The following is an 18188-nucleotide window of genomic DNA, read 5'->3' as shown; positions in this document are numbered from 1 at the left end:
TTTAGACAGGTATAAAAGAAGGAAATATGCCTAGGAGTTCCCTTGATAGAAAGTGCACCCTTTCCAGTTCTACTACATCAAATGTTAGCAATTTACATCTCTGGAATCATTCAAAAGTACAGACACTTAGAGAAATCAATTAGGCTGATTTGTTAGTAAATTCCGGTTGGCCTCACAAAACACACCAAAGTATTAGCATCAGTGTGGGAAAAATTTGATGTCTCTCAAAAAGAAAACTGAGAATCCTCACATAAAACTTATATATAAATAATGGCTATATCAGTGATTACTATATCAGTGATTACTCTGTTGCTAAAAATGATGTAAGAAGAAAAAAAACAGATTAGCTTATTCAGAGAAAAAAAGCCTACATAGAGGTGGTATAGTGAAAAAAAGGTGGCAGAAGATCCTTGGTTTGTTCCATAGCCTTCCTGTAAATTGAGCCCTACCAAATTTAGGGTAGTGAAATTAAGTTATGTTGATATTATTTAAACAGAACACATCCAATGAAGCAGAGAAATCCTATTTCCTTCTTTTTATTAGCATAAATTAATATACAAAATAATGGAAAAAACAATTTTTGAATTAAGTCTTCTAAAGACAAAAGGTCTTCAGTGGCCCCAACAGCAGTACAGTGTGCTGCCATTTCCTATGCCGTTCTTTTTTCAATTCTTCAATGAATCAAAGAATTACTAAGAAACATTATTTCCTGGTAGTATGATTCAAGAGACTGTGGGAAAAAGGAAAAATGCCTAGAGCAAATTACCCAATAAGGAAGTTTTCTAGAGTGCCATAATTGCCAATAAACAGGAAACTCTTGATGTTATGGGTCCCAATACCAACTGGGAGGGGGAGTAGGGTGAGGGTGGGGAGGGGGGAGCAGCAGTGCAACACCTGCCAAAGATCAGAGCCAATACAAAGAAGAGCTAGAGGGATACCTTTGCTTCCACTACGTAGGGCACCTTCCACTTCGCTCAATATTGTCCCGCTTCTCAAAACGACCCTAGATTCGGAGCCGCACACAAAAACCCCTCAAGAGCACAGTGACTCTTCTAACACCAGGCCTGCAGGTGTGATAAGCTGCGGCTACTTACTGAGCTGCCCACCGCCCGACGTCGTACTCGGTTCCCGACCTCCAGAGCTTCCAACGCCTGATGCTCCAGGGATCCCAGGCGCCCCCATCCCTGGTGGGGTCCCACTCTGCCTCTCGAAGTTGCCAGGATTGGAGAAGTAATCGCGCAGCCGCGGTAGCTCGCGGCCGTTCTCCAACAGCTCTGTGTGCAGCTCCAGGGCAGTCAGCAAGTACTGATCGCGCAACAGCTGGGCGGCGATGGCATCGATTGACAATCGGGCAGGGGTCTCCCCGCTGCCCCCCAGGGCCGCCGGAGGGGCGGCCGACTCCACCGGGAGCCCCGGTCGCGCGCTGCTCCCCGGGGCCATAGGGTCCTGTGGCGACAGCGAGTCCGCAGAGCCAGGATCCAGGCCGACCGCAGCACCCAGCCGAAGTCCTGCCCGCCGCTCCTCGGTCGCCGCTACCTCGTCGTCGTCCTCATCAGAATCGCTGAGGAATGGATTTACTCCGCCGCCACTGCCACCACCTCCGGGCGCCATCGCCGCCATCTTACTGTCAGGAGTGTGGGTGCTTCCCTGCCTGGCCCGACAGGCCGCAATCTGAATCCCCGTTAGACCCCGGGAGCCACTGAGCACCTAGACAGCCCGGGCGGACCGCGTCCCTTCTCACCTAGAGACTAATCCGGACTGGGAGGCAGGAGGCCGGGATGCAGCAGCACCTGCAGCCTCAGTCGCCGCTGCACCAGCAGCCGGCTCTGCAGGCGTCTTCCTGGTCTCTAGTCTCGCGAGAACTGGTTTGCGTCCCGTCCTCGCTCCGCCCCGTCCCCGCCTCAGCCCCACCCACTTCAGGCCCAGGAGTCGGAAGATTGAAGGACCCGCTCTGCACTCAAACGTAAAGCCACGCCCATGCCTCATCGCAGATTGGCTGGCGCTTCTGGGGCTCGCTGGAGGTATCGCGACAGTAGGGGAGGCCTGGGCAACTTGGGGGCGTTCCCTGGTGTGGCAGGGGCGCAGGTGGCTGAGGGGCACGGCTTGGCTGTGCTTTGGGAGGGCTAGGGGCCTTTCTGGGACTTTCATACCCGGGTCCTGACTTCGTGCAGAGGAGGCCCTGTTCCCGAGACCCGACCTCAGCCGGATAAGCCCCAGGTAAAATCCCGAGACCCTTGCACTTGAGGTGTGGCCGCACCAGCACAGTGGCCTCATGCTCGCAACTCCCTTCATACTTCATTTTTTGCAGCTGTTTGCTGTCTCCGCCCAGGTAGTAAGTGCCGTGAGCAGTAGTCAGAATCTTGCTTCTTTGCTCTTCTGTTCTTGGAGGTCTAGCGACCGCATGACTTCCTTGCAGTTAAGAGAGGGCGGCCCTTCTGTCCCCAGAATTAGACCTAGAGAGCTGCGGGGTTCAGATAAAGCCTCAACGGAAATTGCACTCGAGTTTCCAGTTGCATTTGCACTCATCTGTGAACTGCTTGGACTTAGACAACAAACTCAGTGCTCCGTAAACCCTTGGAACTAATGTACAGTTTGCACCAAAGGAAAATTTCAAACTGTTAATCTCTATCTACCATTAGAAATTTGTAAACTTTAGTGTGGGCAGCCTTGATGACCTGGCCATTCCATTCCAGTAAGACACATTCAGTGGCACTAGCCATCACCCATCTTTTGCCCCAAACCATTCTTTCCCACAATCCCCTGAAACTTTTCTGCGTTTGTTTAGGCTGGAATCAAGGTTTGGATTGTGGAGCTTAACGATTTAAAAAAAAAAAAAATGCACGCTGTAGAAAGAGTTGATTTTCTTTATGAAATGTTAGCACACAAGTATACTCTTAAGTTTGGAAGATCGTTTATCTTTTGGTTTATTCCTTGATTGTTGGCCGAGGTGATAAGGAGATGTTTCCCTGCCGTTAGTATTGGACTGCTATTTCATTTCATTTCGTTACACACAGCTTGCCACTTTTTCCTGGTTTTAATTTCCCTAACAACTCCTAACAGACAATACTGCAGCTGTGCCAACTGCCTGGTCTGTCACAGTGAAGCCCTCAAGTGTCCCCTTTAGCTTTGTGGAAGATAAAAATAGAGGATTGTTATATGACTTTAGGTACGGCTATTGGTTTACATGTAAAGTATGCCAGAAGTTAAGTGTAGGCTTTTATTTCCATTTAATCAATAAACCACAATTTCATTTGAATGAGACTTTGAGAGTTTTTTTGTCATTGTTGTCATTGTTGTTTGAGTTTTCTTAGAAGCTTTTAAGTAGTGTTACATGTGATACGAAGGTGGGAGTGTAGCATGAATCAGCAGAGCGTGAGACTTTTAATCTCAGGGTTGTGGGTTCAGACCCCATGTTGGGCACCAATTGTAGCATGAATAATAAAAACCCAGAGACAGATATTGGGGTTCAACCTGAAGATTGAGAAGCAAAGCAACCAAGCCACTAGAGAGCTTTTACCCTTATGAAAACTTCAGACTAAAAGAGAGCGAATTCCTTATATGCTTCTGTGGTGCTGGGATTAAAGGCCTGTAACACCACTGCCGGCCTCTATGGCTAACTAGTGTGGCTGCTGGGATTAAAGGTGTGTACCACCACTACCTGGTCTTTATGGCTGACTAGTGTGACTGTTTTGCATTCTGGTCTTCAGACAAACTTTATTTGTTAAAATACAAATGTAATATCACTACATGGGAGGAGGAGTAAGGAGGTGGACATAGATGGTTTAACTTGGGAATAGTGGGCAGCGAGCTAGGGAGAAAGTTACTCCAGATTGTGAAAGACTGTAAGGAACCTTGTTGCATTGTAAGATAATTGAAAGATAGTTTTAGTAGTAAGGATTTTGTTGTTATTTAAATAAAACTTTGGCTTCCAATTCTTCGGGTAAATACTCTTCTTTACCATTTGTTAATGAATCTGAAAAAAAAAATCTTCAATACGGAAATAGTATAAAATGGCCAATATTGTATTGTTTCACATTTCTTAGCAAAAGGGATTATCAGCCCTTACTTTAAGATTGTCAAAGAGATTAAAAATGAAATTTTGAAGTGGAGTATTAGTGAATGGCATAGGAAAGGCAGGAGCAGAAATGCATTGTTATGTCCACTTTTTCTTCTTTGTAATGAGAAAGTTTGGGAAGCTATCCTCGGGATTCTTGAGGAGAGTGGCACTGCTGATGACAGAGGAACCTACACACAGTATTTATTAGGCGACGCTGGAAATGCTTGAGCTTCACTTGCATTGGTCTGCGCAGGCGAATGGTGGAAATACCTAGAATTGTGAATGCTCTTGTCATGGAACCTGGTCGGCAGCAGATGTTAGTGTGGCCAGTAATAGTTAGTGGAGTATTGGATACTGAGGACAGTTGGCAGGTTTTAAAACACAAGTACCAATGCTAATGGAGCCTGGAAAAGCAGTTTAGTCACGAGGACCAAGAGAGGCAGCAGCTTTAGTTTAGGGTCTGGATTCTAAAGTGCAAATAGAAAGTAGATTTGAAATGTTTGCCTCTGAGTCTTAGGTTGAACGCTTAAGTTCTTCTGTGGTTGGTATACACATCTGTAGTTAGATTTCAGTTCTTATCCTGTAACTGCAGGCTTGTTTATCTAACTGCATTGCTCAAGAAATCAACTGACCAGTCTTCCCATAGGGTAACTTTTTGTTTGTTTGGTTTTTTTGTGTTTTTTTTCGAGACAGGGTTTCTCTACAGCTTTGGAGCCTGCCCTGGAACTAGCTCTTGTAGATTAGGCTGGCCTTGAACTCACAGAGATCCACCTGCCTCTGCCTCCAGAGTGCTGGGATTAAAGGTGTACCCCACCCCCACCTGACCCCATAGGATAACTTTGCCTCTCGGTATTGTGCATGGACTGCTTTAATGCATATACTGGGATATTAAGAATTTCTGACTTCTACTTATAATTTATTAATAGTTGATGGAAATTTTCTTTCTCCATTGGAAGACTGACCCAGATCAAAGCCTTTTAGGCTGACATCTGAATAAAGGTAGTAGTTGACATTTGTCTCTTAGCAATAAAAATATAAAAGTTTTTTAAAAAAAAAACCTTAATTTTTTTCAAGACATGGTTTCTCTGTGTAGCCTTGGCTGTCCTGGAACTCACTCTGTAGACCAGGTTGGCCTCGAACTCACAGAGCTCTGCCTGCCTCTGCCTCCTTGAGTGCTGGGATTAAAGGTAGTGCTGCCACTGCCTGGCTCACTTTAATCATTTATGAGTTAAAATTATTTGAGGATTTAATAGTCTTAAATTACCACCAATAACATTATAAATGTTTGCGTTTGGTTGATTTAATGTTTGATAATGTCTTAATATGTTATTAGTGTTTAGTTTATGGTGATAAATACCCCACAGATGTAAAGTATTTTTGAATAGGGAAATAAATATGTATGCTTTAATTTGAATAGTTATGCATTTATTTTGAAGGTTCAAACAATTCAACTATGCCAATGAAGTTTTACTTTTCAATAAATGTGAATAAAAAGTGATTCCCTTTAGAGAAAAAATGTTATATGGCAATATTGCTTGACATAAATGTGATTGGGTAAACATACTTTCAAGTCACTGAAACTTCATGTGTAATAAATTACTTAAACATAAAATATGGGCTTTTGTGTTTGTTTTGAAAATATCTTTGGAACTTCACAGATTTTATTCAGGAAACACAAACAGAGGAGCAAGGCGACCTCTAGTGGCTATTGGACATATTGGTATTGAAACTTAATTCTAAATGATTTATTCAGCAAACAGAACTGTAATGGTTGCACAGAACTGTAATAGATGCGAAGGATGACCTTTGTTGCTGTCCTTGAATTATCGCAAAGTGACAAAGCAGACATTAAATCATCGAAGCCATAGTTATGTACTGAACAGATAAGTCTACTGAGCTAAATCTAAAGCCTACATATACATTTTTAAATCACATGACTGCTATTGATAGTCAAAACTGGAGAACAAACTATAGCATGAATAATAAAAACCGAGAGACAAATTGGGGTTCAACCCGAAAACCAGAAGAGCAAAGCAGCCAAGACACTAGAGAAGTCTTACCTTTACCAAGGTTGGGTGACCACAGACTGAGGAGACTAAGCCTCTCTTTCTTCCCATTTTATATTCCCTCTAGTTCTGGGATTGAAGGTGTGTGTGACTCCCTAGGACTGGGATTAAAGGTGTGAGCCACCACTACCTGTATTTGTTTCTGCGTTGATCTTGAGTAGTCCAAGGTGACCTTGAACTCACAGATCCATCTGACTTTTTCTTCCAAATCCTAGGATTAAAGGAGTATACCACCATTGCCTGATCTCTAGTGTCTTTAGCTTTGCCTCTGGTCTTCAGGCAAGATTTATTCATTAAAATACAAATAATATATCACTATATAAAACTACTTCAGTGTTTTTCAATTTGGGATTTGTTAGCAAAGATGCATTTACAGGACAAAATGTGATAGTGGTACGTGATACATGGGAAGTTTGTTTTTAAGAGACGTGGTAATATATGCCCAAGGGAAAATGAATAGTGGGGTCACCAAGATGACACTGTGCCAGGGAATCTAAGGACTAGTGTTTACATTCAGAGTTGCCTTCTCTTCTTCACATTTGTGACATGGCTTACATGTGCATGTGTGAGCATATACACACACACGCACACAGATGCACACACAAACCCTAAATGGTATTAAAACATTCCAAATTTTAATATCTATTTTTAAAATATATATGATGGAGGAGAGTTATCTGTCTATGTTACTTTCATTGGTTAATTAATAAAGAAACTGCTTGGCCTGATAGGTCAGAACATAGGTAGGTGGGGAAGACAGAATAGAATTCTGGGAGAAAGAAAGTTTTTAAGAATTACTTAACCTTTTAAGAAGTGCTCCTGGATAGTAAAAAAAATTACAGATTCACAATAGGAAAGATTCAGACATAGAAGGCCGTTAAATGAGTCACAATGTTGGATGAGTGTACGTAGGCTTGAGAAAGAAGAAAAAAATATAGAGAATAAAGTTAATGCCTTAAAAAAGGGTAAAGTCTTTAAAGAGACAGAATAAAGTAAAGTGATAGAGTAAAAATAAGCCACGTAAAAATGGAAAATTCACAGAGAGTCTGGATGATGTATTTTATTGTGTTTTCTTTAAAATTTTTGACTATAAAGGAGCTAAATACAGAGAGACATTTCATTATATGGGCTGCCAGTCTAGACCAGAATGGACATCTTAACGGTATGACTTCAGGATTTGGATCTAAGAACATGATGCTTTGGAAAAGAGTTTCTTCTTTTGTTTTCACAGAGGATGAGACTCTTTGGATTGCTTCTATCCCAATATGGTATGATAGACCACGCCCTCCTGAAAGGTTGCTGTGAACATCTTCAAAAAATTACTTCACTCAACTGCCAACTGAGAGGAACCTAGCACACAGGTTATACCATAAAAGACCTAAATAACAGCGCCCCCATTCCGCAGGAAGCAGTTTGGAGAGAAATAACTGCGCCCATTTTCCCAAATATTGTTTATAAATGTTCTTTTACATTTAAAGGGGGAGATGATATAGATATGAATAATTTGCATTGGTATAGATTTTAAGGTCAATTTTGTTATATGTATATGTATTTCTGCTCTTGATTAAGGTATTGTGATTGTGTAGTTCATTTTAAAAACTAATGTATAATTAGGAAATATAGGTTGTTAATGGATAATCATCAATAATAGTCAAGCTTGTAGTCATGTTAGTTAGATTTTCTAGATATATAGAGATATACTTTAGTTAAATAGGCATTCTTCATATCTTTCAAACTTGTAGTCATGTTAGTTAGATTTTCTAGATGTGCATAGATATATTTCAGATAGGCATTCTTCATATCTTTCAAAGACTGCAGAATATGGCATTTAATGTTTTAATAACTTAGGGTTTTTCATGGCAATGAGACACGTCTGCTCCTGGCAGCACCAATCTACTTTGAGAGGAAGATGGGCATCGAAGAGGCTACTTATGGAGTTTGTTAGCCATTTGGGCAAGAAAGTGCTCTTGCCTGGACTGTTGCATAAACTGGACACAAGGAACCCACAGAAAGAGGACTGCTAAATTTGCCTAAAGGTGAGATGGCCTTTCGGGGTTCCTGATTCATTAAAGAGTCTGCGAGACATTCTGCAGGACACAGCAGAAAGTGACTGAACTGTCTTTGGAATTTCCTGCTTCATGGAAATGTCTGCTGGATACTTATGGGCCTGTACGCTGAAGATGGATGCCCCAACGGTACAGAGGAACTTTGGGTGACTGTCCAGGCAGCGAGTTGTCTCTGTCATTTCTAGAGTTTGAAAGTTGCATATGACTTGTTTACTTAGGTAATATTATATCCTTCTGGAATCTTTGATGGAGTTGAAGAATAAGGTAGTTATAGTTTTCCTTAGTTATGATAAAAGATAAAATAGATATAAATATTGTAACTGTAATTCTTGCTTGATAACTCTTGTTACATGTAATTTTACTATGTTAAAGTTAAAGCCTTTCTTTTTTGTTTAAACAGTAAAAGGGGAAATGATGGAGGAGATTTATCTGTCTATGTTACTTTCATTGGTTAATTAATAAAGAAAACTGCCTTGGCCCTTTAATAGGATAGAAAATTAGGTAGGCGGAGTAGACAGAACAGAATGCTGGGTAGCAGGCAGTCGCCATAGTGAGTCTCCATGCTTCTCCTCTCCGAGATGGACGCAGGTTAAGATCTCTCCTGGTAAGCCACATCTCGTGGTGCTACACAGATTACTAAATATGGGTTAAAGGAAGATGTGAGAATTAACCAATAAGAGGCTACAGATAATGGGCCAGGCAGTGTTTAAAAGAATACAGTTTCCGTGTAATTATTTTGGGTGTAAAGCTAGCCGGCGGCTGGGTGGTGGGACGCAGCCCCGCCGCTTCCTTTCTACATATATAGAGATATTTATCTCTATAAAAATGGAGAAAAGATACATTTTATTTATTTATACATTCATTCACCCATCCATTTTTGTTTTTTTAAGGCAAGGTTTCTCTGTGTACCCTTGGTTATCCTGAAACTCACTCTCTAGACTAGGCTGACTGAAACTCACAGAAATCCACCTGCCTCTGCCTCCAAGTGCTGGGATTAAAGAATGCACCACTAATGCCCGCCAACAAGATAATTTTTAAAAGAAACTGTTCACAAATATTTGCAATTTTGCTACTGTTACAACTCATAATGTAAACATCTGTATTTTCTAGTGGTCTTCTGTTAACCCTGTGAAGAGTCATCAGACTGCCAAGGGGTCATGACAACTGCTGGCTTATTAAGATGGTAGAATCCTGGCTAATTTTTCTGTGTTTCAATTATTAACATTCAGAATTTCATTGCCTTGATGTCACCCCCTGTATAGTTTAATGATCATATAAATTTGGAAAGAAGCAAGCATTTCACTGGAGATTAGATTGCAAAATTAGTCTTTGTTTATTTTGTTCACCCTAAATTTCCTTAGAATAAAATATTTTGACCTTTTGGTTCATTTTATTTTTTTAATTTGTCTTTAATAAGCACATTTATACTGTCAGTTTTCTCTTTACAGGACATTTACACATGAATCCATGTGACATTTGATTCTTCAGACCAGGAAGAATAAAATCTGTCCGTAATTCTCATCTCGTCATTTCAGCTCAACGTCATTACATGTACCTAACACTGCTTCACGTAAGAGAAGTTCTCGTGTTTTATTTCTTGTTTTTCCTTCTTCCTTCCTTCCTTCCTTCCTTCCTTCCTTCCTTTCTTCCTTCCTTCCTTTTTTTTTTTTTTTTTTTGGTTTTTCGAGACAGGGTTTCGCTGTAGTTTTAGAGCCTCTTCTGGAACTAGCTCTTGTAGACCAGGCTGGCCTCGAACTCACAGAGATCCACCTGCCTCTGCCTCCTGAGTGCTGGGATTAAAGGCACATGGTTTATTTCTTAATCTGTGGACACATTTACCAACAAAAGCAAAATGACAGCCGGTTTGAAAGCATTTCTGTGGACGCTTTGGTCTTTGAGGTTTAATGGCATACTATCTTTCATTATTACTTAGGCATTTCTCTTTGCGTGGTTTTCTTTCTTTAGCATTTGTAAGCTCATCAGATCTCTGATAGGTCTTCCAAGTGCTCCTTTTTAAGGACCAATAATTTAATTCAATGAGTAAATAAAACCCTTTTTATTGACTTAGGGAAATAGAGTGTTTATTTAAGGAGTATAGATTTTCTGAATCACAAATGAAGTTTAGCTTCTTGTGTGTAACTCTCAAAATGGATAGAATGCAGATTCCCATTCAGTTTATTGCTGCTCTAGATAGTCAAACCTCTGAGCTGACTACCAAAGTAGGAAAACCTTAACTCAAACAATTCAAAGATTTAAGTAACTTAATAAATTTAAATTCTAGGAGTGGGAACAGTACCATGCGGACAACCAAGAGTGACTTGTGTTACATTTTTTGTGTTATTTAGGATTTTCTGTGATTACTTAACTAAGTTTATGACATTTTGTTCTGTGTTCCTTTGCTATGTTTTAATTGTTTAGTAGTTAACTGGATTAGTTATAGTTTATTAATCCTAATTGAACTTGATTTCTTTCTTTAAACATCATGGCTTTTATTATTAGTATTACTATTATTATTTTATGTATATGAGTGCTCTATTTGTATGTACACCTTTATGCCAGAAGTGAGCATCAGATCCCACTATAGATAGTTGTGAGCCACCATGTGGTTGCTGGTAACTGAACTCAGGACCTCTGGAAGAGCAGCTAGTACTCTTAACCGCTGAGCCATCTCTCCAGCCCCCATGAACTTGATTTCATTTTGCTTGGTGTACTTTAGCATATCTTTTATTTCAGTATTATCTTAAGTTGTGAAACAGTGTTTTTGTTACCATTATAAATGAGAGAATTTGTGTAGTATCCTGACACAGGGCCAGTGTGTGAAGCCATCAGATATGTTGAAGATCCTTTTCACATGTGTCCAGCTTGACTTTGTTCCCTGTTTTGGCTTCTCTTGCAGGTCGCTCACTCTGGATATGCTGCTGTTTTTTGCTTTGGGATTGCTTGTACATTTTGTGTTCTTCGCCTCCATCTTTGACATTTATTTTACATCTCCTTTGGTTCATGGAATGACTCCTCAGTTTACACCATTGCCTCCTCCAGCAAAAAGATTAGTGTTATTTGTTGCCGATGGCCTGAGAGCAGATGCTCTTTATGAATTAGATGAAGATGGTAACTCTAGAGCACCGTTTATTAGGTAAGGACGGCATCAAGCTCCGGGTGTGTCTTAGAAATGGTAGATTGAGTTTGAAGAAAGGATTGTATTATGAATTAATTGATAAGCATCGATTAGCTTACAGTTGACAATTTTTGAAACAAAAAACATTTTTTTTTTTTCTGAGACAGGCTGACTGGCCTGGACCTTGGTATACCAGGCTGGCCTCAAACTTAGAGATCTGCTTGCTTCTGCCTCTCCAAGCCCTCAGATTAAGGCCATGTACCTCCATGCCTGGCCTTTTTACTTTTTTATCTTAAAAATATGTGATTTTTTTTTTACACATTCAACTGTGTAAGTATATATTATAAAATTTTTAGTTTTTTCCCCCTGAACAATTTGAAAATATAACAATGTGGCATTTCTCCACCAAACACTGTACTGCAAATGTTAAGAACAAAGACTTTATTTTATATAGCCATATACCATCCTCGCAGCAAATAAAATTTAGCAATGTAACGTTCTACATATCATTGTTTTCCTACACTAGTAAATATCTCTGCTTTGTGGCTTAGAACTCTGGGGTGTACTTTGTCTCTTGTTCCTCTGGAATAGTGGAGTATTTTCTTTGTTGTATTACCTGGGTTCCTTCATGCTACTGTGATGAATTGCTGGGCAGTATAGGATTGGGATCAACTGGGTTTTGAGATTCCTTTCCATCTTAAAATTAACTTTTTGGTTTTTGACTCCTTACATAAAAATCTTCCTTAAAGCCTTATGAGAGTTTTAATACTAGCGTATGTTAACTGTTCGTCCTGATTGTCTTTAGGAACGTCATAATGCATGAAGGCAGCTGGGGAGTATCTCACACACGCGTGCCAACAGAATCTCGCCCTGGCCATGTAGCCCTAATAGCTGGCTTTTATGAGGATGTCAGTGCAGTTGCCAAAGGTTCTGTTCTGAAACAATTTTATCAAATAAAATGTGTGCTATATAAATGCTTTTCCTAACAGTGAATCATGTCGGTAGTTGGAAACTCAATCTGTTTTTAAGGATTTGTGTGTGTATTTGCTTGTCTGTTTATGCACCCCATGTGTGCAGGTGTCCATGGATGCCAGAAGAAGGTATTCAACTCCCTGGAACTAGAGGGAGGTGGTTGTGAGCCACCCAGTATTGGTGCTGGAATCTAAACCTAGACACCAGGGTTCACAAGAGCAGCAAGTGCTTTTGACTTCCGCAAGCCATGTGTCAAGTCCCAAGATTGTGCTTTGAGATTCTTTTAACAAGTCTTTGAGTATGCCTTACTCACATCAACACACCCTGGTATTGATTCTGGAATTAAATTTTAATCTACCATAACCCTATGACACTGAAAAAGTATGTGTGTGTGTAAATATGGCTTTGTTAGATATTACAATCAAGAATTTAAAAGTGATTATTTTAGTAAGAAATGGATTATCTACTATTTGTCTGTCTGTCTGTCTGTCTATCTATCTATCTATCTATCTATCTATCTATCTATCTATCTATCTATCTATCTGTTTTGTTTTTTTGAGACAGGGTTTCTTTGTAACCTTGGAGCCTTTCTTGGAATTCTCTCTCTAGACCAGGCCAGTCTCAGACTCACAGGGATCCACCTGCCTCTGCCTCCTGAGTGCTGGGATTAAAGATGTGTGCTACCACCGTCCAGCTTCTTCCATTTATTTTAAGATAGACTATAATAAGCCTAATAAAATCTGAGTTTTATGTGTTGTCTTCAATTACTGTTTAAAGAATGCTTCTTTCAGACCTTCTTTTGTTGTTTTCTTATATTCTTGTGTGCTTCTCTTCTCTGTTATTCAAAGGATGGAAAGAAAATCCTGTCGAATTTGATTCTCTTTTTAATGAAAGTAAGTACACATGGAGCTGGGGGAGTCCGGACATCTTGCCTATGTTTGCCAAAGGTAAGCGAATCGAACATATTTCTTCAGAAAGCAAGTAAGTCAGAAATAAATGTTTTTATTGTTGCAGTGGTGGGGATTGGCCTCAGGACCTCTCCCATATGAGGCTAGTCTGTTACTCTGTTATATTCTGTCCCTTGGTTTTTTATTCTTTCTCTAAAACAAACAAACAAACAAACCAAAAACTTCTTTAGCCTGGAGTGGTGGTGCATGCCGTCAGTCCCAGGGTTCTGCAAACAGGCAAGTAGATGTCTCTGAGCCCGAGGCCAGCCTGTCCTACGTAGTGAGTTCCAGGCCAGCCATATATCTTGTGTGTTCATGGTGCACATGGCACTCGTGTGGAAGTCCTGTCCTTCCACCCTGCGGATCCCAGGGATGTAACTCGGGTTGTCAGGCTTGGTAGAAGGGCATGTACCTGCTTAGCCATCTTGCTGGGTTTTATTTTTTTATGTTGTATTTACTCATTTCTAAAGATTTTTATCACTTCTGAAAACAGGAATGTATCATACAGTGGATTTGTCAGTTCAACAGATAGGATTTCTCCTTTGTTGCATTTTAAATATTGCTGTGGAACATTGTTAATATATTTTTTTTTGTCTTTTTGAGAGAGGGTTTCTCTGGGTGTCCTAGGTGTGCTGGAACTAGCTCTGTAGACCAGGCTGGCCTCGAGCTCCCAGAGATCCACCTGCTTCTGCCTCCTGAGTGCTGGGATTAAAGGCGTGTGCCACCACTGCCAGCTAAAATTGTTTTTATTTTTTATTTTTTGGAAGAACACTGTTAGTATTTTTGAATTCAATGAAATGATATATTTTATCATATAACAACCTTATTAACTTGAGCTCCAGTTTTCCTTTATATAAAATATGTTCTAATAATGTAATACCATAAAAGATTGTTTTAAAATTCAATGATTTACATGCAACATTTATCAAAGTGCTTGTTCTCTTTATGGGAACAGTGTTGGTGTTTGGCTCTTTACACTTGGATAATTTGTTAAAGAAGCTAGTCGATAGTTACATAAGATTTTAAATATTCAAACATTTATAATGACTAATCTATTTATTGTGCCATAGTTTGGGCATTAAATGCATATAATACTAATATGTTATTTAATATATTGAAATGCTACTTATAGTTTACTGCATTGGAATTAGGATTTGTTGAATTTGTTTATGTGGACAAATCCAGAAATATTAGGTCATCTCTTAATTAGAAAATTTATTTGAAAAAGTCATTTGGATGAAGTTCTTGTCGTTAAATGATCTTTCCTGGGAGCAGAGTGACAGATCATTTAATGTAACAATTTTATAACATTATATATAGCAGGGATAAAAGTGGAAGTACTGAAGAAAGTTATGTGTCCCGAAAGCGAACTACATGTTCAGAATTGTACATGTGCTGTTCATAAGCTGGTGTTAGGAAGCAGTGAGGGCTGGTTAAGTTACTGTGGCTTACCAAATTAGTCTTTCTACTTCTGGCCACAGTTGATAAAACAGAACTGACGCCACAGACCAATAGGAACGGTTCACTATGTGTGGTGGTAAATATCCAACTCCTTCAGATGTCTGCATTCGGGGAGTAGAATGCTGAGCAGAGTCCGTCTCGGTAGCGCAGAGCTGATGTTGTAGAGTGTCATTTCTTCATGCTCTGTTGTCGGGGGAAATTATTTTAAGGTGTGCTACTTTTGTTTATGCTGCATTTGATTAACTGTGAAGCCGTGGTTCTTTGCCTGTGTAAAACACCTGGCGGTCTAATAAAGAGCTGAATGGCCAATAGCGAGGCAGGAGCAAGGATAGGCAGAGCTGGCAGGCAGAGAGGATAAACAGAAGGAGAATCGAGAAGGAACGAGCAACAAGAGAACAAAGGGAGGAAGACGTTGCTAGGTTTCCTTAGCCTCCTTATCACCAGGGAAAGGTGAGGGTGCTATCTGCCCATTCTGCAGCTCCATGATGCAGGGCAATCAGACCAGCAGCCCCACAGAGCAGGACAATCTGAAGAGATAGGGAGTCAAGTCAAAGCAGGAACTCAGTTTATTACTGTGAGCATCAGCTTATATAGGTTAAGTGACATCATGTGATGTGGGGGTACCTCCAGCCAATGAGAGACAGCCAAGCCTTTTCTCTGGCCTGAGGGGCATCTACCTGGATTTGCTGTCTCATTTTCATTAGCTTTGAGACTCCCTCAAACTCGAGCCAGGCTTTTCTCTGTTGTACAGGCCTCGAGGTACAGGACCTGAGATAATTTTGGCCTAACAGACGTCAGGGGCCAGCCAGCCACACAGTAAGAGTAAAAGTAAGATATACAGAAGTAAGAAAGATAAAAGTCCAGAGGCAAAAGGTATTTGGGATAATTTAAGTTAAGGAGAGCAGGCTAGAAACAAGCCAGGCTAAGGCTGGGCACTTATAACAAAGAATAAGCCTCTATGTGTGATTTCTTTGGGAGCTGGGTAGTGGGTCCCCCCAAAAGCCAAAATAGTAAAATATCACAACACTATATCATCTTCACAACCTGCAAGAGCTTCTCCACTCCAGAAATTGTTTTAGATTCTTAATACAGGTTTCATGAATTTCTAAGATGGACATATTTACCCACCTTTGTATTTGGCACTAAGCAGCATTTTACCTTCTCCCCCAGTCCTTGCTTTTGAGACAGGGCCTGGCTGACATGAAACCTGTGATTTTTTTTTTTCCAATTCTCCAGTGCTGGGATTATAGGCACTCACTACAATTCTAGTCTATTTATTTCCTTATGTTGAGACAAATGCACATAATTTTAAGACAAGCAAAATGTTTGCATTAGGAAGAAGTATGCTGGCCATCTTTATCTAATTAATATTGTAACTTCTTGAGAGCACACATTGCAATGGGAACAAACTTCAGAACTAATTTTTATTTTATTGCATATTAGGATTTTGACTAAATATGTTATTTTGAGAAGAAAAAGAAAATGTTGATGTATGTAACATGAAAGATAGAATATAATGTAAGCTGTTTCTCCTATCTTTCCTATCTCTATCATAAAGCACTTTGTAATTAATTCTGCCTCCTTGTAAGTAAAGCAGGTATGATGGGGGCATGCCTGTAATCCTGGAACTCAGGAAGCTTAAGAGGATGGATAATTTGAGCTCATGAGTTCAAGACTATTGTGGACAATATAACAATTTTATCTCAAAACAGCAGAAATACTTTTAATTATTTCATGTTTTATGACATCTTAAAAGGTTTCTTTTTAATTTGTGTATTTCTCAAAATTCCTTTTCAGGTGCTAGTGGTGATCATGTTTATACATATAGTTATGATGCTCAAAAAGAGGATTTTGGTGCCCATGATGCCACAAAGCTGGATACCTGGGTTTTTGATAAAGTTAAGGTACTTGCTGTTTTGCTTCGTTTTGAAAGAGGGTCTTGTTATGTAGCAGAGGTTGACCTTAGTTGTGGGACTTCTTCCCTCAGTGTCCTAAGTTCTGTTTTACATGTGAGTATACCTGGGAAGGTGTTTGCTATTTAGTGATTTATAACTAAATACACACTTACGTAGAGTCCTGAAGATTCATTTCTGAGTGAGCTCATCTCAAGTTTAGTTTGCTGCCTGTCTGAACTGGAGCATTCGGTGTTGTACCATGCTGTTTTTAAAAGAAATTACATATTCTGAAATGACATAAACTTATTTTTTGAAATATCTCTCTAAAGCTTTGTGTTTAGAGAGATAAACTCCAAGGTAAAACGAGTCCTACATTAGGATCCAAAGAAACCTTCTTTCCATTTCTTGTTTGATGAGCCATTGTAGGCAGCTCTTGACCTTCTGTTGACCTTGGAGCTTTGGTCTGGTCGTAGTGGGCCATGTGAGATATGGAGCATCTTGAAAATGCCATTGCAAAGAAGTAATTTTATAATAATAAAAAAATTAGATTTTTAAGAGAGTAGGGGCTGGACAGATGACTCAGCTCCTGTAGACTCCCCGGGTTTGATCTCTAGCACTGATACTGAATGTCTCACAACCACCTATAACTTCAGTTTCAGGGATCTGACACCTCTTCTGCCTCCTCGGGCACCTGTGTGAACTTGGTAAAATGCATATAGTCATAAACACATAAATAATCTGCACAAAAGAGCAAATTCCGATAAGCCTAAACAGATTAGTCTGCTAGCCTCTACTAGCTGCCTGTGAGCTTCTTTAAATAGCAGAACTTGAAAAGGGCGTTGGAAGTGACTACTGTTGAGACACAGGTGGAGCTCAATATGGTTAGTGTTTCCTAGCTTCCCATATCTTGTGTCTATGGTTCATGGAGAAAATAAACTCAAGGAGACTATAAATGGAAGCTTAAGGGTAGTTTTATCCTTGAATAATTTCTCTTAATTATTCCACTTATGCTTTTAAATACATTGTATATTTTCAACAATACCTTATTGAAAGTTAGCATCTTTTAAATCTATATACATTTATGTAAACAATGATGATACATGTTAACATAATCTGTTTATTCAAATAATTTTTTGTTTTCATATTTTGAGACAGATTTTTATGTATAACAGCCCTTGCTGTCCTGAAACTAGCTCTTGTAGACCAGGCTGGACTTGAACTCACAGAGATCCTCCTGCGCCTGCCTCCCAAGTGCTGTGATTAAAGTCGTACACCACCACTGTCTGGCTTATTTAAAATAATTTTAAAATGCTCTCTTTGGGTGCTTGCATACATGCTTATGAATGTGAGTCAGGGTGAATTATTAATGTCTGAAAGGCTTATGAATCTAGGTTATTATTAGTATGTTAATGTAATAAGTTCTGAACTGTATTTAAGTGGTATTTCTCCAGCACAGGACAGCCATAACAGGTCCTAGTCATGGAAGAGGAAGTAGTTAGGCTTTCTCACAACCTCAGTAAGAGGTCATAGTTTGACTGAAAGGGCAGTGGACGGGGTGATGAAAAATGACAATTTCCAAGTATACTTAAATATAATAAATGTCCTTGTA

General features: G+C 39.8%; 2 protein-coding genes across 10 annotated transcripts in view; one reads left to right on the top strand and one right to left on the bottom strand.

Moving 5' to 3' along the window:
- Relch (RAB11 binding and LisH domain, coiled-coil and HEAT repeat containing) overlaps positions 1 to 1835 on the bottom strand; it is an 87887-nt gene extending 86052 nt beyond the window's left edge. For all 7 annotated transcript variants that reach the window (XR_005287640.1, XR_005287642.1, XR_005287641.1 and 4 more), the window contains exon 1: positions 1095 to 1835. Coding sequence is in view for 4 of the 7 variants with exons in the window: in XM_038348904.1 (XP_038204832.1) it covers positions 1095 to 1620 (526 nt within the window). In the remaining 3 variants the exon portion in view is untranslated. The remainder of the gene's footprint in view (positions 1 to 1094) is intronic.
- Positions 1836 to 2042: 207 nt separating this feature from the next.
- Pign (phosphatidylinositol glycan anchor biosynthesis class N) overlaps positions 2043 to 18188 on the top strand; it is a 133327-nt gene continuing 117181 nt past the window's right edge. For 2 of the 3 annotated variants that reach the window (XM_038349341.1, XM_038349344.1), the window contains exons 1-6: positions 2043 to 2217; positions 9638 to 9759; positions 11086 to 11322; positions 12110 to 12231; positions 13125 to 13223; positions 16482 to 16588. In XM_038349341.1, the coding sequence (XP_038205269.1) occupies positions 11102 to 11322; positions 12110 to 12231; positions 13125 to 13223; positions 16482 to 16588 (549 nt within the window). In that variant the 5' untranslated portion in view covers positions 2043 to 2217; positions 9638 to 9759; positions 11086 to 11101. The remainder of the gene's footprint in view (positions 2218 to 9637; positions 9760 to 11085; positions 11323 to 12109; positions 12232 to 13124; positions 13224 to 16481; positions 16589 to 18188) is intronic. The other variant, XM_038349342.2, reaches the window with a different exon arrangement.

This window comes from Arvicola amphibius, chromosome 12 (assembly GCF_903992535.2).
Source record: "Arvicola amphibius chromosome 12, mArvAmp1.2, whole genome shotgun sequence".
Classification (NCBI taxonomy): domain Eukaryota; kingdom Metazoa; phylum Chordata; class Mammalia; order Rodentia; family Cricetidae; genus Arvicola; species Arvicola amphibius.
The sequence above is the reverse complement of the archived record's forward strand: the minus strand, read 5'-3'. Positions and strand labels throughout refer to the sequence as shown.